The following is a 24508-nucleotide window of genomic DNA, read 5'->3' as shown; positions in this document are numbered from 1 at the left end:
CATTTGAAAATTAAATCAGTTTCCTCATGCAGAATTTACTGACCTCCTCACAAAGACCAGTGTGTTTCCGTAGAGTTGCTCATAAACACTAGCCCCCGATAGGATATTTTTTAAGAGTTTGAAATATTTTCTGGAGCAAAGCCCTGCATATGCACAATAATTTTTGGGAGGCAGAGTCCTTTTCTAAATATGATTATTGTTCACTGTGGATTGAACTCCATGGTGTTATATAAATATTTTATTGTTACGAATTATACCTCACAGGTCATGCACACAAACTGCTGCGAATTATACCTGATAGGTCACGCACAGGAACTGCTACAAATTATACCCGATAGGTCACGCACAGTTCGAGTCTAGGCTGAGGCACACGAACAAAGTCCACAACTGCAGAGTTCTCAAAGATACTAAGTTTATTACGCTCGAGCGTGGTGCCCCCCTGCTAATCAGGAGGGGACCCCGAATGCAGGTTATACAGAGATTATATACCTTTTAGCAAATCATGTTGCCCTCGTGCATCGGAAACCTTAACCAATAGACAAACCCTTCCCTTATCTACCACCTATCCCTGCTAAGTGCATCCCCCATGCTAAACCATTACTTCAACTACACAACATGGTTCTAAAGCAATGCACCAGTAGCCTTTCTTATCAGGATGGGAGGCTCGCATCCAGGCCAGGAGGCAGGGAGTTAGGAACAAGCAAAGATCAGAAACCGGGAGTCGAGACAGGCTGGTAACAAGGTGGGGGGGGGTTCACAGGAATGCAGTATCTAAGGAAGACTCCTCCTGGTGCATGATGTGTTTGCTTTTAGACAATGGTGGGCCCCAAACCAAAATGAAGTCACATATGCACATATGCTAACTTTTCCTTAACATAATAATTATAGTAATTAAATGGACTTTACAAATCAGTATGAGAGAAAGCAAGCCAGGTCATAGCTAGTCTGAGTCTCCTTAATTATTTTCTGACAAGTTACCAAAACCATGTTGTGACAGGTTCAGTCACAGAGACCCCCTTGGGACTGTCACCTGATGTGCTGAGACTACCTCTGAGCCCATTTTCTCTACCAGTTTGGGCCTCCAGAACCCTGTCCTGTTGAGCCAGATATGCTAATCTGCTGCAACACAGACCCAGGGTCTGACCCTCACCCCCAAAGCTGCAGACTTTACTGAAAATGGCTTAGCAAGTGCTCCTGTCTCTAGCACCCAGATACCCAGCTCCAAATGGGATCCAAACTCCAAATAAATTTGTTTTATTCTGTATGAAGCTTATGCAGGGTAAACTCATAAATTGTCCACCCTCTATAACACTGATAGAGAGATATGCACAGCTGTTTGCTCCCCCAGGTATTAACCACTTACTCTGAGTTAATTAATAAGCAAAAGTGGTTTTATTAAATATAAAAGTAGGATTTAAGTGGTTCCAAGTGATAACAGACAGAACAAAGTAAGTTACCAAGCAAAATAAAACAAAACACACAAGTCAAAGCCTAATACATTTAAGAAACTGAATACAGGTAAATCTCACTCTCAGAGATGTTTCAATAAGCTTCTTTCACAGACTAGACTCCTTCTTAGTCTGGGCTCAATAATTTCCCCTGGTACGGTTCTTGTTAGTTCCAGATCAGGTGGTAACGAGGGGATTTCTCATGACTGGCAACCCCCTTTGTTCTGTTCCATCCCCTTTTATGGCTTTGGCACAAGGCAGGAATCTTTTGTCTCTCTGGGTCCCCACTCCTCCTTCTGAATGGAAAAGCACCAGGTTTAAGATGGATTCCAGTACCAGGTGACATGGTCACATGTCTTGTGAGATCCCAAGCCTTCATTCTTCCTGGCTTGACTCACAGGAAGGCTTGCAAGAAAACAGAGCCATTTACAACCAATTGTCCTAGTTGATGGGAGCCATCAAGATTCCATACCACCATTAATGGCCCACACTTTGCATAATTACAATAGGACCTCAGAGTTATATTTCATATTTCTAGTTTCAGATACAAGAATGATACATTTATAAAAATAGGATGACCACACTCAGTAGATTATAAGCTTGTAATGATACCTTACAAGAGACCTTTTGCATGAAGCATATTCCAGTTACATTATATTCACATTCATTAGCATATTTTCATAAAATCATATGGAGTGCAACATCACACATGTATTGATTTACGTTCTCTCAATCACATGATACAATAGCTTCTATTCAGTAACCTAGATAATATGAAAAAATGCAGATACACAAACTCTGCTTTAGCAATAATATATTTACAAGATTCACATAATTCTTTTAAATTTTGCCTTGTTACTTTGATTCTTTATGTATCCGCACATCTCATTGCACATTTTGAGCAGCTATTTATAGAAACAACCCCCTCCCATCCCAGGACATAGTCTTAACAACAGTTATAAATTGTCTAATTCTCTGTTAGCTGCCTAAACTTCCTACATCCCAGGACAATCCTGCCATCTTCCAGAGCCTCATGTTGTTTTCCCAACTTGATAACCCAGCATCCAAATCCCTCCTGTCCCAATGATATTCCTGGTCTTTGAAGGAAGGCTGTGATTCCCTTTGCATCCCATGAACTCTGCTTGTTGTTCAGCTGCATGATTTATTTCAGAACTACATAATAGTCTACCTTTTTAACAAGGTCTGATCATACAACATCTGTAACACTCTTATTTCCTGCTCCAATCTCTTATTCACCTGGGTCTGGAAGGTAGATATCAACTCAGACCCTGCAGTGTTATACACTAACCACACAGCAACAAGGCCAGCCCTATATATAGTGTTTTGCTTAGTAATTTGAGACAATTGTGACAGGCTTTAAAATTTAAAATACAGTTCTGCCATCTACAAAATATGGGACTCTTCTAGTGGATCTTGCATGGTTTCTGAAAAGTTCAACCCAGCAACAGAATATCACTTTAATAATAATATTTTGAATTACCCTACCAGAGCCAAAAACTACATGGAAACTCCTTGCAGATTTTGTCTAAAATCTCCAATGAGTCCTAAAAATGGGGAAGAAAACTGCAACTTTTGACAACATTCCATCCTGATTTCTAGTTTCCTAGTATATGACTGTGGACACAGGATACTGCTCTATGTGGAATAAATGAGGGACTAAACTGCTGGAGACCCTCTATTGCTATTGTTTCCCTCTAACTCCATTTAGGTTCTAACTCAGTGCCTGGCTACTTTCCCAACCACTGCAGGAGAATTAAGTTAACTTTATTTTGTTATGCATTCTGAAGGACAGCCTCTACTAGTCACTCACTTTTTCTTTGTCATTTGCTTCTAATTCAGATTCCGCTCCATTAATCCTCTCACGCTCTCTCAGACTGGCCAGGATTTATTTTTTAATGTGGACTCATTCTGTTTCTATCTTTTCCCTCTGCTGGCTTCTCAGCTTGAGTTGTATCTCTTCGGGAAAGAGAAAAGTATGTAATAAAGTTTAAAAATCTACAGTTTGATTATGCATTTTAGCACTACAGTGACATAGAAAGCACTGAAGATATCAAACACTATTCAGTTTGAGATATGAAAAATGAGATTACAGAGTTGTAGTAGCTCTTGAGGTAGACCAAATTACCTTCTGAATGAGTCACAGATACTTTGGTTCAACAACATAATATAGCACAGTTTATTTTTTTACAATAGTGTTCTATGAAGCAAAATATCAAAAAAGCTGTACAGAGAGCTATGATTGAGAGATAACATTTAACAGAGTTAGCTACAGAGACTCATGTAGGTAAAGAGGGAATAATGACCTACAAAGATTGAAGAGAGTTAGGAAACTCGGATCAAGATGCAATAAAGTATTCTGGCAGATAAGTTACAGTAGTGGTGATAGAACTGACAGGTGCTTTAGTGAGCAGGTAGATGATCAATCTTAGGCCCAAACAAACAGGCAGGTTTTAAATTAAGATTGGAAGAAAGAAATTGATTTAATATCTTTATGAGAGGGGAGGGAGAATTCTATGTAGGCTGGGGAGAGCAAGTAAAAAAGTGACTCAGCATTGTAGTGAGTCAAGGAAGATAAATTGGACAGAGAGAGAAAGTGGGCAGGGAATTTACTGGATGTACGGTCAAAGAAGAAAGGTAGAGAGCACATCATAGAGATGAGGATGGGGTTGATATAGTCCTGTTTCTTTTAGATACACAATACTTGGCCAGCATCCAAGATACCATGAAGAGTAGGGATTTAGAAGGATTAAACCTGCCTCCAGAAAGACATAACAGCCCAAAAGGAAATTGATTATTTTACTAATTTTACTAATAACAATAGCTTTTAATTTCTGAGGTATTTGTGCCATGAAGCCTCTGGCTATATTTACATTTGGGATCTGATTCTCCCATTTAATATATATGCAGAGTAAGTGCAAATGGGAAATATAAAATGCTACCATACAAGCGACTGTACCAGGTGCAGAGCAGTGGAAAAGAGATGACTAAGGGGGGATAGTCCCTGAAGCCCGTGCTGCTTCCCGCAGCTTCCATTGGCCAGGAACGGCAAACCACGGACACTGGGAGATGCGGGTGGCCATGCAAACGTAAGCAAACTGTCTGGTGGGCCACCAGCAGATTACCTTGATGGACCACATGCGGCCCATGGGCTACAGGTTGCCCACCACTGAACTAGCCAGTTATTCCCCAATTTGGAGTTGTGCATTTGAATTTTCTGTCCCATGAGAAGTATTTTTCAGTTATCTTTAAAGAATTTCATCTTGTTGATTTCAGACAAATTAGCCAATTTGTCAAGATCCTTCTGAATTCTAATCCTGTCCCCCAAAGTGCTTGCAACCCCTCCCATTTTAATGCCATCTGCAGATTTTATACACACACTCTCTACTTCATTATCCAAGTAATTAGCAAAAATATTGAATAGTAGCAGAGCCAAGATTAAAGGACTTTATTAGATATTCCCTTCCAGTTTGACAGTGAACCATTGATAACTGCTCTTTGGGTATACTCTTTCAACGAGATATGTGCCCATCTTAGAGTAATTTCATCTGATTTCCCTAATTTGCTTATGAAAATGTTACTTGGGACTGTGTCAAAAGACTTACTAAAATCAAGTGTCCAAAGATCCAGGGATTTGGGTCTGCGTTCACTTTGTAACCAATTGGTTAGGATATTATTCTCAAGCCTCCTCAGGAAAGCAGGTGTAAGGCTTGGGGGGATATTCTGGGGGAACAGGAATTCCAAGTGGTCCTTTCCCTGATTCTTTGTCTAAATCACTTGGTGGTGGCAGCATACTGTTCAAGGAGAAGGTGGAATTTGTGCCTTGGGAAAGTTTTTAACCTAAGCTGGTAAAAAATAAGCTTAGGGGGGTCTTGCATGCGGGTCCCCGCATCTGTACCCCAGAGTTCAGAATGGGGAAATAACCCTGACATGGCCAAACCGGGCAGTCTCTACACAAAAGAATAAATGGACACAAATCTGACAACAGGAATCATAACATTCAAAAACCAGTAGGAGAACACTTCAACCTCTCTGGCCACTGAGTAAAAGACTTAAGGGTGGCAATTCTGCAACAGAAAAGCTTCAAAAACAGACTCCAATGAGAAACTGCTGAGCTTGAATTAATATACAAACTAGATACCATTAACTTGGGTTTGAATAGAGACTGGGAGTGGCTGGGTCATTACACATATTGAATCTATTTCCCCATGTTGAGTATGCTCACACCTTCTTGTCAACTGTCTAAATGGGCCATCTTGATTATCACTACAAAAGTATTATCTTTAAGATAATAGCTCATCTTAATTAATTAGCTTATTACAGTTTGTATGGAAACTTCCACCTTCTCTGTATGTGTGTGTGTATATATATATATATATATATATATATATATATATATCTTCTTACTATATGTTCCATTCTATGCATCCAATGAAGTGGTCTGTAGCCCACGAAAGCGTATGCTCTAATAAATTTGTTAGTCTCTAAGGTGCCACAGGTACTCCTGTTCTTTTTAAAATCAAGATGGATCACAAATACTGCTTTCCCCCTAGCCAGTAGGCCAGTAACCCTGTCAAAAAAGGAAATTAGGTTGGTTTGGTATGATTTGCTTCTGACAAATCAATTCTGGATATTATTTAACCACATTATCCTCTAAGTGTTTACAAATTGATTGTTTAATAACTTGCTGCAGTATTTTTCCGTGTATTAAAGTAAGGCTGACTGGTCTATAATTCCCCAAGTCCTCTTTGTCCCCCTTTTTAAAGATAGGAACTATGATTGCTCTTCTCTATTCTTCCAGGACCTCACCTATCCATGAATTCATGAAGATTACTAATGCTTCTGAGATTGCTTCAGCTAGTTCCTTAAGTACCCTAGGTTGAATTTCATAAGGCCCTGCCAACTTATCTAAACAATTAACCAGTTCTTTCCCTATTTTGGCTTGTGTTCCTTCCCCCTTGTTGTTAATATTAATTGTGCTGAGTATCTGGTCACCATTATCTTTTTTAGTGAAGACTGAAGCAAAACATGTATGAAACACCCCAGCCTTCTTGATGTCATCAGTTATCAGCTCTCTTTCCCCATTAAATAGAGGACCTATACTTTCTTTCCTCTTTCTCTTGCTCTTAAAGTATTTTAAAATCTTCCTATTATTGCTTTTTATGTCCTGTTCTAGGTGTAACTCATTTTGTGCCTTAACCTTTCTGACTGTCCCTATATGCTTGTGCTATTCTTTTGTGCACCTGCTTAGCAATTTGTCCATATTTCCATTTTTGTAGGATCCCTTTTTGACCCTTTCAGATCTTTAAAGACCTCTTCATGGAGCCCTATTGGCCTCTTACAGTTCTTTCTATATTTCCTTTGCATGATAGTTTGCAGTTGCATCTTTAATATTGTCTCCTTTGAAGTTACCATCTCCTTTGAACTCCTTTTTCCCGTTAGATTTTCTTCCCATGAGACTTTATCTACCAGATGGCTGTTTTTGTTAATCTGCTTTTTTGAACTCCATTGCCCTTATTCTCCTGTTCTTTCTCCTTCCTTTCTTTATAGTCATGAAGTCTATCGTGTTATGATCATTTCCATCTGAATTGCCTTCCGATTCACTACCAATTCTTCACTTTTGTTCAGAATCAAGTCTAAAATGGCTGTTCCCCTAGTTACCTCCTTTCTGAAACAAAAAGAACTTACTGGAAATTTTGTGTTTTTCCCTATTACTTTTCCAACATATGGCTGGGTAGTTAAAGTCCTCCATTATTACCAGGTCTTGATTTTTTGATATTTTTTTATTTGTTCTAGAAATTACTCATCCACCTCCTCTTCCTGATTTGGTAGTACCATGAGATAAACCCTATTTTAAAAATCCTTTTATCTTTACAGAGAGACTCAACAGTTCTGCCTGTCATCTCCTCTGGACCTCATAACAAGTTTCTATATTCTTAATGTATAGTGCACCACCACCTCCCTTTCTGAACAAGCTATATCCCTCTACACTAAGGTTCCAGTCATGAGAGTTATCCCAAGTTTCTCCGATGCCAATTAAATCATAGTTTAGCTTATGTACTAATACTTTCAGTTCTTCCTGTTTATTCCCCATACTCTTTGCATTTATGTAACAGGCATCTAAGGTGTTCATCAGATTCTGCCCTCTTGTTGCTCCTATTATCCTATTGGCATTTTCCAAAATCTCATCCTCTGTTATGGTTACTTTTTATGTTTACCTGAGGGCTTTTGTTACATGACTATGGAATGTAATATTACTCACATATAAGTGCCTAGATCTGATCTCATACTGGTTTCCCATTGGTAACTCCGTCAGAGTTATTCCTGATTTACACCAATGTAAGTGAAAGAAAAATCAGCCCATCATGATTCGTCAGATAAGGCAGAAAAGACAGACCTAGCTGAGGATACTAAAGCTTTAGACATCTTTGAGCCTATCTCATTGATTTCAATGTGAGCAAGATTCAGGCATTTATGTTGTTAGTTTTTACATGGGAAGACAAATTTGAATGAAGACAAAAAGGAACCAAACCCCAAAGAAACATAGGGGAATATCTCAGGAAGTGCTTTCCTGAAAATCATCTGACAAAACAGATTCAAGTGTGTTAAGTCACAGAATGTGGTCCTTTACAAAGTTATGCTGACAAGTGGTGTTACAGTACTAAGTCATATCCTGAAGAGTTGACAGTGTTCAAATATTTTGTAATTGGATTTGCCATTTCTCTACAATAGAAATTGGGTACTGAAGGGAGTGATTTTTGTTGTTGCCACTGTGTTTAGGTGTTTTTAAATCATCAAAACATTTATGTTAAGGACATGGTGTCGGGTTTTTTTTTTAAATACACAATGCACAAACTATCTTCAAAAATATCTAGCTAACAGAACACTTAGAAAAAACTACAATTCAAATATAACATTTTCTTACTTTAGTTTGTAGATTGTACTTCAAGCATTGACATAATTGAATTTTTAGAGTCCAAGCATCTGTTTGCTAAATTGATTTCTTGATTTGAGATCTCTAAATAAAATTGCTATAGTTACGGAATGACTGTAAAAGTGAATGTCATTTGTCATAATATTCAATTTGCAGATAAAGATTTCAATTTGTCTTCAGCTTGGTAGCATCCAGCTGCAATTTGATTTAAATAGGGTTTGGTTTTATACTAGTGTAATCTGTGAAGGAGAGCAGGAGATAATTATTTATTCGTGAGTGTTAGAGATAAACACTATTTTTAATCAGAAGTTTAATCAGATGCATTAAACTTCTTACCCATATTTTAATATCTGCTGGCAAATGCTAAGTAATCCAAGGGGATTTGGGATTGAGCTCTTCTACAGGTATATCATAAACTCTGTGCATAATCTCTTTTGTGTGACTGCTATGATGTATTGCTCCGATTGTGATGCTGGCTTGGAACAACCTTTTAGTTTTCAGGCTTAAACTCCTTAAAACAAGTATTTGAAATCATTGAAACAACAGTTCTTTAATTACAGTATAAAAATACTGCTGATAATGAGCCAAAAATAGCATTACTTCTTTTTTATTAAAATCAGACAGTGTATATTACACAATAATAAATATAAAAAACTCCCCCAAGTAACCTCATTCGAATTAGATTATTCAAATTGCTTATTTCAGTCTGATGACCCAGGCTGTCCTCTGCTTCTGCAAGCAGACAGTATGGCACCGGCATTGCTTGGGCTAGGGAAATGCAGAAGGAGGGGAGCACCTTTCTGGAACCTGTGTAAGCTCCCCCCTAGTTGTTTCATGCAGAGCCCTACTGGGAATTCCAGCAGACTCCATTACTCTAATTCAACTGTCCTCTGTTAATTTCTTCTGATCTCTATTCATTTTTTTTCAAATAGTCTCTGTTGGTTTCAGTTGAAAGACCAATAGTTCTACGAACTAACAGGGCAGGATTATGGCAATGTTGGGCCCTATTTGGGCTGACCTGAATATAAGCCTGCTTTCAGCCTCAACCCCCTGCAACTCCCTCTACATCTACTCTATGTGCAGCCAGGATGCATAGGAGCTACTGTTAGGGTAGGGGAGCCACTATTCCCGTAGAGCTCACTGTCTGTGGGGGAAGGACAGCACCCTCACAGAGCCATTGGCTTTGGGAATGGTCCTCTCAATGTCCCTCGCCCACATACAAAGCCGTCTACTCATGTGGCGGGAGTGGTATGGATGACATGTCTGTCCTATGACTGTCTGTTTGGATGGGGAAGGCAGTCTTCACAGAGCTCTCTGTTCAGGTGGAGGTTGAAAAGAATGGCAGTGGTATGCTACTGGATCCTGTTCTCCCACATGTTGACAGAAAAGCGTACAATGGTGGCATCCGCCATTGAGGTAATCAGAGGAGGATAGAAGACTGTGGCTCAAACTGTGAGTGACAGGCCAATCTGTAGAGAAGTCCTACCCTTCCAGAACACCCAGGATCTTCGTCCTCATTTGCCCTCCCCAGAGCCACAGCAATAGCAAAAGAGGCAGTGGCCTTGGCTCGGTGGAAGACAAGCATCAGAGATAGGCACAGAAGCAGTCTCAGTTTCCCATCCAAAGTATGGGAGCATTAGCCTAACAACTCTGAGCCTAAGACTTAATCTAGTCTCAGGAACATATAGCCCCAGGAACCAGAAGACCAACAGACCAGTTGTTGTGTTCCAAAAAAATGTTGGCCAAATAGAACCAGTAGGAACATGTTGGAAAATATCATTTGGAATTTGGGTTGGAGGGGAGGAGCACAAAGGGCCAGCTACTTTATGCAGCATATTACCATAAAGAGCAACACCATCGCAAATGGCTGAAGCCTGAGAGTAAATGTTCCCAAAGTACTTAAATGAAAGGGGCTTAGGCGCTTAACTCATTGAAAGTCAATGGGACTTAGAAACCTAAATGCCTAAGTCATGTTGAAAACAGGACATAAGTACTTTTGAAAATTTTTACCCAGAGTCCTCCCACCAAGCACTGTGGAATCTCCCTCCTGCAGGAGATACCAGGGAATGAGGGAGAGGTACTGAGCAGTGGTTTGGAGGGAAGGAGACTCTGGATGGGTAGTCCTTGCCTGAGGAGGATCTTAGGGACCTGAGCATTTATTGAAGTGATAACACACCTGGCTATGTGATAGAAATAACAACAAGAGGAATAAAATGTAAATGGTTGCACTAAAAGGCAATTGCATTCGATAGTGACTTGCTCCTTACAATATTAGTCTCCCTGAGTCCTTGTTCTAGTCCCAAGAAGGGTCCTGTGCCTTTCTTTATGTTTTGAAAAAGCAGTGGCCAAACAAGATTTCGAGGAGAAAGTGTCCCCTCTTACAACACCACACCATATTGTCTTTTACTAGTTTTCCAAATGTGCTTTCATTCTCAGCACCTCCACGTGTAGGATTCAGTAGGAAATGCAGCCTGACAACAAAGATGCTGATTCTTCTACCATATCTAACATTTAAATCAGGTCCTTTGGCTTTTGCTATTGTGACCAATTCCTTGTGTATTTTTAATGATGTTTTCAGGGAGAAGTAGGTAAGAAGTACCTGCAAAAATACATTTTGAGACATGGTTAGAAGGGACCATTAACCCTTTTGCAGGGTTATGTTGTGCCTATCCTCTTTCTCCCTCTCTTTCTCCTAGTCATGCACTGTGATCCTGTCCCCACGGCTGGTAGGCATGTTCTTGCAGTGGAGTGAAAGAGATGGAAGTTCTGGGCTCCAGCACACTGTAGTTGCTTGCACTGTCCTAAGCTGTAGGGCAGTGATTGAATACTAGGCCTCAGGAATGGTCTAAGTTTTGTTATCACATACGCAGATGCAAATCCAGACAGCTGGAATCAAAGGAGCTACTTCAGATTTGTGCCTATTTAACTAAGGGTTGATTTGGACCCAGGTACATTAGTTACGGACCTACATAAATATTATACGTATGCCAGGCCAATGTATATTGTGACATTTAAAATAAAACATATGTTGCATCTAACTAAGATCTCAGAAATGAGAAACAAAACATGACAGCAGTTAATGACCACTGTATGTATACAGAGATTCTGACACAGTTGCCAGACAATCATTCAGATATGGCGGAGTGCATCAACATTAGTCATTCTCAGGTTGGCGAAAGGCTTATCCATACTGGTATACCTCTCCTTAGAGGTGGCAGGATTCACTCTCCTGAGGAAGAGATGCATAAAAGTTATCCATACGATATTTTATTTAAAGAAAAAACAGAATGGCAAAATGGAAAACAGGAGAAATGGTGAAAATCTAGAAATATTATGCAAACATTTCATAAGCTAAATGAGATAGGCCTCCTCAGCTTAGTTATAGAAAAAAAAAAGGAAAGATACCTTACATCTTTCAAAAACAATGTTCCTCTCTGACAACTCACAGGTCAGCCTGATAGCACCCTTTGAGTGATGCCACAATCCACCCATGACAGACATTGTATCACCCTATATTATCCCAGATGATATCAAGCACTGTAAGGACACAGCACTTGAGTAGAGTAGAAGAAACTGTGTTCTTATTGACGCAAAAGTTGCATTTAGGAAGGGTTAAGTAAACTCCATCTGGCTACACCTAGATTTTACTCAGCCATTTCAGCTGGTCATAACATAGCAAAGGGCGGACTAGGTGTATGCAGATGAATGATCAAATACAATGAGTTACAACAATATGCCATACAAAATGGCACATTTACCTACTCATTCCTTATGTCTGCTTATCATAGGGAAGCCCCTGGTTGAAACATATCTTCAGTAGCTCTTGCCAGCTCTCTTGCCGGCTTCTCTCCAGAGGCAGAATTAAGGTTGTGGGCCAACTTGATTCTGTATTTCTTGGTTTTCAGAGGTTTAAATATATTCATATTCTGGAAGGTACAAGGCATGGCTGGTCAACCTTAACTCTGTGTTAACAAAGTTTTTGGCAGTGAATATTACAATTCACTTGCTCAAACTACCTTACAAATATTAACTAACTAATCCACACAATACCCTTGGAAGGTAGATATTAGAGCTGTTTGGGAAGTTTAGTCAAAAATTAAATTTCAGTGAAAAAAGTTGTAAACTTCTACAAAATTTCTAGTGCATTTCTCCGCCCCCACCCCTTTTTTGGGGGTGGGGTGGGGGGTTAGCTCTAATAAGCATAATAATCACTGAAGTGACTTACCTAAGGCCAAAAAGAAAGTTCAGTGGAGCCAAGATTAGAATTAAGAAATTCCTTATTCCCAATGCCATACTCATTCCACTAGATCTAGTGTGTTCCTTTTTCTAGTGTAGAATGCACAGTATTATTAAAAGAACTAAAGAGTAAAAAAGTTACATCAGACTATCCTTCACATAGGTTCCAAAAAGATAAAGCTATAATAAAAAAGCAGGAATAATAATGAAGAGGTTCTATCATACCAAGCCTGCTGTAATTGGTCTCTATTTACCATCTTGGTAGAATTCAACAACAGAAGTAGTAAGAATTGGATTATTCATAGATTCCAAGTAACATCCCTGCTCTGTGATGATTCTGCATTTACAATTACATTGAGACTTATCCGTTAGACAATTTTTAATCCATTTAATGTGTGCTGTGTTCATTGTATATCTTTCTAGTTTTTCATCAAAATATTATGTGGTACCAAGTCAAACACCTTAAAGAAGTCTAAAAATATTATGTCAACATTACTACTTTTATCAACCAAACCTGTAACCTAATAAAAAGGGTATCAAGTTAGTTTGACAGATCTATTTTCCATAAACACTCGTTGATTTGTGTTAGTCACATTACCCTCTCAATTCTTGATTAATCAAGTTCCATATTAGCTGCTCAGTTATCTTGCAGGAATCAATGTCAGGCTGACATGCCTTTATTTATCTGGGACATCCCATTTACCCTTTCTAAAAATTGTTATAACATTAGCTTTCTTCCAGTCTTCTGGAACTTCCCCAGTGTTGCAAGAAATACTGAAAATCAACATTCATGGTCCAGCAAGTTCCTAAACTGGTTCTTTTAAAACTCTTAGATGCAAGTCATCTGGATCTGCTGATTTAAAAGTGTCTAACTTGACTAACTTCTGTTTAATATTCTTCAGCAATACTAGTGGAATGGAAAGAGTGTTATCATCATATAATGAAACTATATCATCCATCCAAAATACAGGACAAAACTATTGAACACTTTTGCCTTTTCTGAATTATTATTGACAACTCTACCAACTCCATTTAGTAATGAACCTATATCTATCTATCTGTTGGCCATAGATTTCCCCTTGTGTCACTTTGCTTCCCTTATCAATTTTCTATTATTCCTAACTTGTGATTTACATTCATTTTCATCAACTTCTCCTTTCTCCCATCTGTGTTGAGAGAGAGAATGCACTGTCTTCATTTTTCCACTAAACCAGGTCAGTTTTTAACCAGTATGACCTTCTTCCTCAGTTATGGAATTGTGGCTTTTTGGCCATCTAGTAGGGTGTCCACCATTTGGCACACAGGGAAAGAATTAATAATTTCACACCTATTATTGCACAAATGTGTTTTTTTCCTTAAAAAAAAAACAGTTACAAAGAAAAACAACAAACCATACACATTAATTATATAGTTTGATCCATATATGAGTCATCCCTTGGGAATTACAGAAATAATGAGGATAACATTTCAAATAAATTCCATACTTACTGGTTGAATCCTAAGTCGCTGATGGTATACAGTAGCACGTTTGCTGAGGTAATCTTTTTTCAAAGAAACATATAACAGCTTACATTTTAATATAGTAAAATTATCACTAGCTTGTCATATAAAAGACATATAATCAAATACCAGATGCATAGCTGAAGCTGTGAAGGTATTCTAACTCTTCAAGTCTTCTACTGAAGTAGCTTCCTCTAATAATTATTTACAAACCCCCTTTTCCTCAAAACCTACTAAGAAAAAAATAAAGGTTATCAAGAACTCAGAAAGTTTACAAATAAAGATACATTTCACTACACTGATAGCAATATACACAACAGATGTAAACTGAATATTATGTGGTTATACCTATCCGCCAGATGAAATATTTAATTCAAGAAGTTGTTCTAATAAAATTTTACCTGAACCTTAATATTTTCATTAAAAAAGACATCTGAGTTGTCCATATTTTGTTTTTGTTGTTTATTTCTTGCCTTAATCCCCCTCCCCAAACGCAATAAAGAATATTTTCTCCCATTTTAGATAGCAATGCAATGTAACACGTAATATTCTGTGTAATGAAATAACATGGATATGATTTATAATATGCTACTGCCACTGGCTGATGTAGCAGGTTTGTCTGTTCAGTCAGCAGACCTAGTGGTCAGGCCCTGCTGTTCCAGTCTCTCTTTCAGTTCATTGTGCCCAGGACTCCCTGAATGGGGGTCAGCTGGGTTAGTTTCCTTGACAGTAACCTTCTAGTCCTGCCCATACTAGGGCTAGGCATTGGGTAATTTGGAGTGGGTAGGGGGACAGAGGCCCTCCCACTCTACCAGGTCCTGGCTCAGGGCCCTGTAACTGTGACAGCACAGTTTGGCCTTCACTCAGCTCACCTCCTGCACACCTTTCCCTGGGCCACTTCCTACCCATCCAATGCCTCAGTTTGTAGCATGTTATTTATTTATAGTCCTTTGCAGCCTCGTAGTCTTAGGGCTGTTGGAGAGGACCTTCTGCTTCCCCCATACGTGGTCCTCCCTATCCCTTGGATGATGAGGGGACTCCAAGGCATCCTTGGAAAGAGCTTCTTCTTCTCCAGTCTGTGCTCCTCCTGGAAATGACTTCTCTCCTCCCTGAGCCTGTGCTGCTGTAGCTCTCTTTATACTGCTCCTTTCCTCAGGAGCATGCTTTGCCATGTCTGAGGAACAGAGCTTTCCTGTATTGCTCCATCCTTTCCCCAGCCTCAACTATAGTGTGAGGTTTATAAACTCCTTCAGAGCTGGGTTAAACCTCAGTGAAGCTAGTAGGTTAACAGTTGCCTTTCATTCTGGATAAATGTAAAAAACAAAGGAGTTCCTTTTTAGAACCAGGTAGCTGAAGCAACAGGAGCACCATCCAAAACACAGAGACATGGCTAAGCTTGAGAAAAAGCTGAGCCACGTGGCTCAAAGTGCTTCCCTGAGGACTGATATTGCAAAAGCTAAGGCTAGGGCATTGATTTCTGGATCTGTGTGCATCCATGTGTTTGAGGGAGGCAGTGAGAAACACCTCAGGAACAGACATAAAGAAGGAACAGAAAGCCAAGGAGACAGCCAGGAGAAGCACTGGAAGCATGGCCCTAAGAAAAAGCCTAGTGAGAGAAGTTTTGGGGTACTGTGCTAGCTGAAAAAAGTTTCTTTGCTCACAGTTCCAAGCCTGTCTCCTGTAGTTTGATTCTTATAGTGTTCAGAGAAATTTGGACTTGTCCCATCTACAGGATTGCATCAAAGAAATACCTGACTCCATCATCAATTTTTCCTCCTTGTGGAAACAATCCTAGTGGAAACGAACCTAACAACTCAGGTCAAAAAAGGGGCAACACTACCATGATAGGAATATAGGAAATTTGAAACCTGATCCAACTAGTGATACATCTAAAATAGTATGCTGTTTCTGGCTATTCGTGGAAAAGAAAGGAGTAGAACCCTGTGATGGTCCTTGGGGCACCCAGGACTGTAAGCCACCTTCTTACCCCTGTCTCCAGCGTGAGGAAGTCTTGCCTGTGGCTGGCTGGTTGTCGGCTCCCTGACACAACCAGCCTTGCAGTCTCCTCTGGTCTATGGCACCCTTGTCTTCATCTTGCAGGTTACCAATAGGTGCACCCTAGTCCCTTGGAATCTTTCCTCTGTGATATCTAGCCCCTGACACTACTAACTCACAGATATTCCAGATCCTCTGCCCCCAAAGCTGCAGTGTACACCAGTTCATCTGTTTTACCTTAAACCATCACTCCTGCATTACACATAGCATGTGAGAGCACTTACAATAAAAAATAGGTTTATTTTAAAAATAATAGAGATTTAACGAGAAACAAGAGAGAGTGGTGGAAACAAATGGTTATAACACACACAAAAAATCATAAAATGTGAACCTGGGTCTACATTATCAATAGTTACCTTTCCTAGCTAATAAAGTAAAAATTCCACCCCCCCCCAAAGTTCCATCCATTGTAGAGCTGGCTGGTATCACAAGAACCAGGATCTAAATGTTCATGAAAACACCCTACTCCACAGGGGGGTTACTAAGTGAATAGATCCAGAGATCCTTTCCCTCCTCTGTGTTTTACTGAAACAGTCTTTTGCATCTGTTTACAGACAGGGCAAACCCCTGTCTTGTTGTGAAAATTCCTTTTTTTTTTAACTTTAAGAGGTTTTGATTGCTTGCAGTTTCCTCTGTTGGTTTTCCATTCAAAGTTTTACTATTGTGCAAGGCGAAACAAATGAGCCTTGCAATGCATCACCAGCTAACCATAGTGGGTAACAACTCTCTTCTGCCTGAATGGGTTATCACTGATACACTTTATGCCCTCGTGACTATTTTTTACTCCAAGTCCTTTCAATACAAATACTTAAATAATACCCATACATATATTTCACAATTGTTATGAATCTTGACAAGTTACAAGCTTTCTGTATATACATTACATTGGGGTTCCCAAACTGTGGTATGTGGACCCTTGGGAGCATGCAAGACATCTCTGAGGGCACGTGGGATAAATTGTGTAATGGTGGATTTCATGTATTAATTTCTTTATTTATTGAATTTTCATAATTTTCATAAGCTTTATAATACTTTGGGAATTTGTTATATAAAATACAGTAGTTAATTTACTTCAAGATATACTAATGAGAAGACAGTTACACAAAGACGCTGACATACAGAGCCCTCACTTCCAATCACTATCCAGCATGGGTTCAGTTGCCCAGCAACTGTTCAGTGTAACTGAGCTCAGAATTTAGGGTTTTCCTTTCAGTTGTATATGTTGCACTATAACTATATCTGTACATAACAGTGAAACATGGACAGTTGGCTAAAGACAGTTAGTGTTAAGAAGAACACACAAAGTATCAGTCATGAGAAGTGTAGGGGTATGCAGGCAGCTGGTAGCTCTGGAAGGGTGTATGCAATAAGAAAAGTTGGGGAACCTCTGCATTACTCTCCATAATAAATATCCTGTAAGATGTGTTTAGTGTAGTGAAAGTTTGGTGTAGTGAGTTTTTCAGGTCTGACAGGAGAGCTGTTTCCAAAGAAGGGGGACTTTTGCTAAGTAGCCTCTGCGTCACAAACCCCAGGAATAGACTATTGTGCAATATGATGTCCTTGGGGTAAATTTCTTCCTAATCCATAACAAGTTAATCATCACAGGCCCCTAAAAAGTTTTAGCCTGTCTAGTATTACTGCAGTTGACATTCCTATTATTCTTATCAATGTAATGGTGCAATCCAACCTAAGTATGGGGCAACATGTAGCCGCATTGTCTGAAGAGTAGGGCAGAGACCAGACTATTACGTTGAAATGTACAATCTGGTCCCTGTTTCCCTCTTGCTCCATGTGGAAATTATCTGTGTAAGCCCTTTTGCTTATCCATCCAACCCCTTCCCAACTACAACCTCCACTTGACAATAAATTGGCTTTTGTTTCTTTTTTTTTTCTCATAAAAGAGGATCATTTATGAGTTCAAAAACTACAACCACTCACTGTTAAAAATCTCACAATCTATTTTTTTTCATTTCCTTACAGTTTTTTTTTTAAACTGGACTAATATTTTTACATATTTAGTGAACGGTATGCAACACCTGAAAACAAGAACAATGTTTATCCCCCTTAAATTGAAGGTTTGCAATGGAAGTAATTACAGCATACTGTAGACACGATACTATTCTATGAGTATCATAGCCATCATCTCAAATAAGAAATACAGGAGAAATGTATTAATTATGTTCTTTCAGTTGTCTGTCATTGATGGCTAGCTGTTGAGTGCCTTCTTAATGGGTGAGCAATAGTAAGTAACATAGTCTTATTCTGTATACTTATTAAGTTGATGTGTATACATAGAGTGTTTGTCAGATGAATTTACTAACAAGCTTCGGTTTCCTTCTGCTTGAAATACTAGTTTATAACATGCTTGAAGGAGTCTATTAAACTGGATGGGTAAGATGGGTAGCATCAGAATGGATGGGTGAAACACAAGCTAATGTGTAGCCAGAAGCAGGTTAAGCCAGAAGTAGCCTAAGCGCAAGCTGAACACCTGTCAGTTGATTTAAGTCATGATTGAAATAATTTTCTTTATGAATTATCTCAAAAGGCCACTTGGTTTTGATTTTGTTCAGCATGTTTTTCCTTTGCTATGAAATACAGTACAATGAACTGTAGATGTTAGATTCCAATGGCTTCTTTGCCCAAATTGAGAGAGATTGTAAATCACACATCACTGAGGGTGAAATTCACCCTCTGTGAAGAACAGCCCGAGGCCTATGCACTACGTAAGTCCTCTGTAAGCTTTATTTTTGGAGCTAAAGTGTACCTTTTTCTGGCCTTCTCACATGCCTTGAAATTAATCCTTATTGAGTGTTAAGGAATCTGAGGGGGAGATTTTCAAAGGTACAAAGTGGATAGGCATCCAACTCCCACTGAAAGTTGATGGCAATGGAGCAACTAACTCCAATTCCTTCCTTTCAGAATCTCCCCTATGATACTACAGCTTTGATATGGAAGAAACAGAAGAATGTGTATGAATTTAAAAGCTAAAACATACAACTCTTTATATCTTCCTACTAGCACTTTTTCTTTTCTTCTCGTCCCTCAGCATGTACAATTTCTTCAACTTAAATTCCTTTACACCAACCTAAAAATGTGACACTTTGCATTATAAGTGAGAGACATTTCAGTTTCTTTGCAAGTAATTCAGCCTTGTGCGATTCCATTCCTTCAGGGCAAGCATGTGTCCCCAACCCCAGGCCAGGTCAAGTGTCTTTAGTTTGTGTTGGTATTCATTATTATTATTATAATATCATCATGCTTAAGGGTAGGTGAATAGATGTGCCTGGGTAGGTAAGGACACATGACAGTTGTTCATGGTTAAATGGATGTATAGCCAGATGTGTCATCACTGCTGGAAACCTCCCTTATATTCTAAGAGCTGACGGCCATGGAGTCAGCTCATAAAACACATTTTTCTCATACCTAGATAACCCCATAGTCCCCAGAGACTGGATTTCATAGTAAGGCTTTAACAAGTGTGTGTGGCCAAGTATTGCAGAATCCTTTATTTCACCTCATAGAGGATGGCCATTCTCAGTCAAGCATTGCACTTTATTTCAAACTGACAGTTCTGTTAATTCTGTCAATGCAGGATCCATTCACAACAAATGAGAATAGCATACATCTTGTGCAAAGACTTGGCTTACCTAAAGAATATTTTGTGCGATCAGTTAAACTGACTGGTGGAACCCAAGGGCTTCCAGGCTATATTTTCCTTTCGTCTGTTTAACTGAAAATATGAAATGTCAGAGGAGGTAGAATCGGATGAGACAGTTAATTTCTATTGATCAGGAAAGAAGAGATGTGCACATTTTAGCTGCTTCTTCTTACCACGCTAGCTCCTTTGGCATTTTTAGCAGGATGATTTTGTTGTGATAGGAGGGAGGGAATGAGGAGGTTAAAAACAACTGTATGCAATCCTCCATTTTAGCTGTCAGTCATTAGGATCACCCAGGCTACTTATTCACCCTTCAGGCAGTTCAGTGACTACAGCTCAAAATGAGCCCTGTCTAAGCAGAAATGTACAATTATTCCAATCAAATTATTGCTGGTCTACACAATACAATTATCCAGCTTAATTTGGAGGATGAATTAAATGAAGGGTGATTTTCTTTTTTGCATAGATGGTCCCTCTGAAGGGATTTCATAAAAAGGAAATTGAATGCTGACTTTTATACCTTTGAATCCCCTAATAAAATACCTCTCTTTTTTAATCAGAAGTTGCCTTTCTTCTGGTTCTTCTCTTTTAGGAAAAGAAGATTTTTTAATCGTAAAAATGATCTGTTAGATTAACATAGAATCAATATTTGTAAGGGGCTAGGGAAGTGCTACTTTGTAAAAGCTTTTCTTTTTTTTTTCCTTCCACAGATGAATATTGATTGAAAGGAGGTTTCAGTATGAATTGTTATACTTGGCTATCTCTTCTGCTAACACTTGGTCAGCTACGGCCTTGCCTTCCAAGTATGCAGAACCATAACACCCACAAAACGAAGCAACCTTTTGCAACACTTCAGAGAGTCAAACGTGGCTGGGTATGGAGCCAGTTTTTTGTGCTGGAAGAACAGATTTTAACAGAGCCTTTGTATGTTGGCCAGGTACGTTCTGTGGGAGGTACAGCAACATAGAGTGCAACATTTTGACTTAACAAGTTGATTAACAACTGTTTGCATCATATAAATCTGGCCATCGACAGAGCAATCACCTCCAGAGATTTGGAAGTCTGTGCTCAGAGGCAGGAGGGAAAGTGTATTGGCGGAAAAGTTTGTCAGATGTCTGCACATTTGCCCTTGTTATGGTCCTAATCTTACAATCAGGAAGATCATTGCAGGGTCGGAGCCCTACATATACCAGGCTTTTACCAGTGCTACAATATAAGTCCTTAATCTTCCTCAACACCAAATTCATTACACAATTAAAAGTAAAATCACACACAGTAGATGTTGTCATCAGACTTTAAATTTTCCTTTTATCTTCTGAATGAAAGCTAAGGACTCATTTATCAACATCTGGCAATTTGCTTATGCTATTTTTGGCACTGTATGGAAGCAGCCATACTGAGTGCAATGCAGTTTACAAACAGTATTTAGCATGATTTTCTATTACACTAAGTAGCAGGTGATTTACCCCTCATTAATTTTTAATGAAGCAGTTTAATACTAAATCCTTTTACCATTGAGAAGCTATAGGAACCTGCATGGTTCATTAGATTAATGTAGCTTTAGCACAATGAGCAATTATTTTTCAACCTCTTTTAAAATTGTGCATTAAGATAATTTTCTTAATGCGATCTCCCTCTCTGCTTATTTATTTTTATTAATTATTATTATTATTAATTTATTTATTTAGTTGCTCTTTTTTTTTCAACCAGAAATAATTATAATCTCTAGATCTGGTGTCCTTTTCTGTAAGGCACTTTCTAGATGAATGAACTGAAATAACTTTAACCACTAATTAACTAGCACTAAAATTTAATTGGGCCCAGAGGGTGAAGTGCTCAAAATTCATTAATTACTTTTTCACAGCCCTTTCAAAGTAACTACTGTGGAAGTATGATGTCTCACTTCTAAAGGAGCAAGTGTAGATACAGCATATGCTTTTGTGGCTAGGAATTTAGTTTCATGCCAAAGAAATACTATGATTTCCCTGACCCTTAATATAATTCTTATATTCTTTCCTTCTTGTTCTTCACAGTAATACAGGTAAATTGATATGGAATTGTAATTGAGGATAATGATTAACTTATTGCTGTTTAAATCAGCCACATTTACTTGTGATGTTCCACCAAGAAGCACATGCTCTGTTGTCAGTAGGGAAGTGACAATCTAAGATCAGCCAGTGTCTTTTTAGTAAATAAGGCCCTGCAGGGAACTGAATCAACAAGAGTCCAAAAACAGACTGTCTTTGTTATTAACTGTCACTTGTTCCAGCTCACAACTCCCCTACACACTCTGATTATACAATCAGATCTTATGATTCTACAACTTCAATTTTAAATCAGTCCCTCCTAGATTTGCAAATGTAAATAAATCTTATGAATCCCTTTGCAGTGATCACATATGTGAAAAGGTATGTGTCCATCAACATCACATTTGGAATTATTTTGGGGATGTTCTATGGCCTGTCTTATACAGAGGTCAGACTAGATGATCACAATGGTCCCTTCTGGCCTTGGAATCTATGTAACTATAACCCCAGATATATTCTTAAACCAAGTACATAAAACCTTTTGGGCCTAATTCTCATTTGTAATACAGGACCATTTACTTTGCTGTTATGCCTCTCTGACTTAATACAATTTACACTCACTCTAAGGTCCTTTTACATCACCAGGGTAGCACAAAGAGCTCTTAGTGTAAATAAGAATTAGGTCCTTTGTATGGATCTGCAATAAATGTTCAATATAAAAAGTCTCCTATTTTTTATGTAATATGGTCATGTCACCTAATACAATCTTTTGGTTACAAGGATGGTAGCACAACATTGGTTAAGGTTGAGACCAGCTGACTGTTTTACAGCTGATTTTCCTAAATGCTGTAAAATCCACCTGCTTACATGGTTTGTCTTGAAAATCAGTGCATCCAATGGGCATCTGGGGGTGAGGTTAGTGGTAGAGCTGGTTGGAACATTTTCATTGAAATTTAACTTCACAGAAGCTGAAGAATTTCATAGCGATATTCTGGTTTTGATTAACTATTTGTTGGGAATGCGGGAGGAGAAGAGAGAGAAAGAGTCTCTCACACTCTATAGCTTGGTAGATACGGTACTAGCCTGGGATGTAAGAAATCTAGGTCCAAGTCTCTATAAGGCTCATACTGATCTGGGATGAAGGATTCTGCTCAGAAACAGGCAGAACAGGCACTTAAAACTGGGTCTTCCATATCTCAAACCGTTATCCTAACCACTTGGACATATACATATATACTAAATCAACAAGATCTGGTTGTGGTCCAAAACCAGACATTTTGAACCAATTACATTTCATAAAAAATATATATAAAAAGTCTTGGTTTTGTTCCAAGGTGGAATGAAAACAAATTGTGAAACCTCAAAAGTTGCCACAAAACAAAATGTTCATCCTCTGATCATCTCTAGTTAATGGTCTAAATGTGAGGTTATTTAAGCAAGATACAGCCCCCTTAAAAATAATCACATGGCATCAACATGTTTGGGTTCTTATAACACACCTGGAGCTCAAACTATTATGCTGATCTTCTTCACACTGATATCACCTACCCAGGACTGATCTCAGTTAGTGTCTGGCACCTAGTTGTGGGGAAGCAAGTGTCCTTGTGGGGAAGCAATATTTAAAAAGTCATTCCAGGTAAAAGTTGGGTCTACATTGTGGCTAGAGCAAAGATGATGCTCCAGAGTTATTTGTACATGTGCAGCAGTGCTATTATTTCGTTGCAAGTTAGTGTTTGTAGGTAACCTGATCTCAAAGTAAGCGTGTGGCTCAAGGTGACCTGCCGTACTCATTGAACCTGAGCAACTACCTTGAAACCTATTCCATATGCAAGGCCAGTTAGACCAGCAGAACTGCAGGGTCACAATGTGTGGATGAGATGGTGGTGTTCAGAGGAGGGATTTGTGTTTATTAGGAACTGGGGCACCTTTGGGGAAAAGAGAATCTTATTCAGGAAGGATGGCCTCCACTTAAACCAAAATGGAACCAGACTACTTGAATGTAAATTTTAAATGATCATAATGGAGTTTTTAAATTAACGGCTGGAGTAAAGCCAACAGGTACAGGCGAGCACACATTTTTGACAGAGACATCCATTAGGGGATGGCTTTTTAAGGGGATACTATATATCTGAGTAAAGAGAAGAGGACAGAAGCTGATAAAGTACAGGAAGGAACCTGAAGAGAAACAGTCAAATGAAAAAGAGTCCCACTCAGTTATATCACAATCAGGCAGACTACTAGATATTGACAATTTTTAAGTGCTTGTATGCAAATAGTGGAAGTCTAAATACTAAAATGGGATAAACTTGAGTGCCTGGTGTTAAATGAGGATATTGATATAATAAGCATAATAGAAACTTAGTGGAACAATTGTAATCAATGGTTCACAGTAATTCCAGGGTACAAAATATATAGGAAAGACAGAGTAGGGTCATGCTGGTGGGGGAGTGGCACTATATGTGAAAGAAAGCATTGAGTTAAAAGTTGAAAAACCTTAAATGAAACAAACTGTACCATATAATCGCTATGGATGGAAATAACACGCTGGAGTAACAAGAGTATAGCACTACAAATATGACAGGGGATGGATCAATCAATAATTATCCTGTTCTGTTCAATCCTGCTGAAGCAT

General features: G+C 38.8%; 1 protein-coding gene across 5 annotated transcripts in view; it reads left to right on the top strand.

Annotated features, from left to right (window-relative positions):
• Window positions 1-24508, top strand: part of LOC141982516 (cadherin-19-like) — a 175583-nt gene that overhangs the window by 96621 nt on the left and 54454 nt on the right. For all 5 annotated transcript variants that reach the window (XR_012638105.1, XM_074944700.1, XM_074944697.1 and 2 more), the window contains exon 2: window positions 20560-20786. Coding sequence is in view for 4 of the 5 variants with exons in the window: in XM_074944700.1 (XP_074800801.1) it covers window positions 20589-20786 (198 nt within the window). In the remaining variant the exon portion in view is untranslated. The remainder of the gene's footprint in view (window positions 1-20559; window positions 20787-24508) is intronic.

This window comes from Natator depressus, chromosome 2, assembly GCF_965152275.1.
Source record: "Natator depressus isolate rNatDep1 chromosome 2, rNatDep2.hap1, whole genome shotgun sequence".
In the NCBI taxonomy this organism is placed as follows: domain Eukaryota; kingdom Metazoa; phylum Chordata; order Testudines; family Cheloniidae; genus Natator; species Natator depressus.
This window is presented reverse-complemented; position numbering and strand designations above follow the sequence as displayed.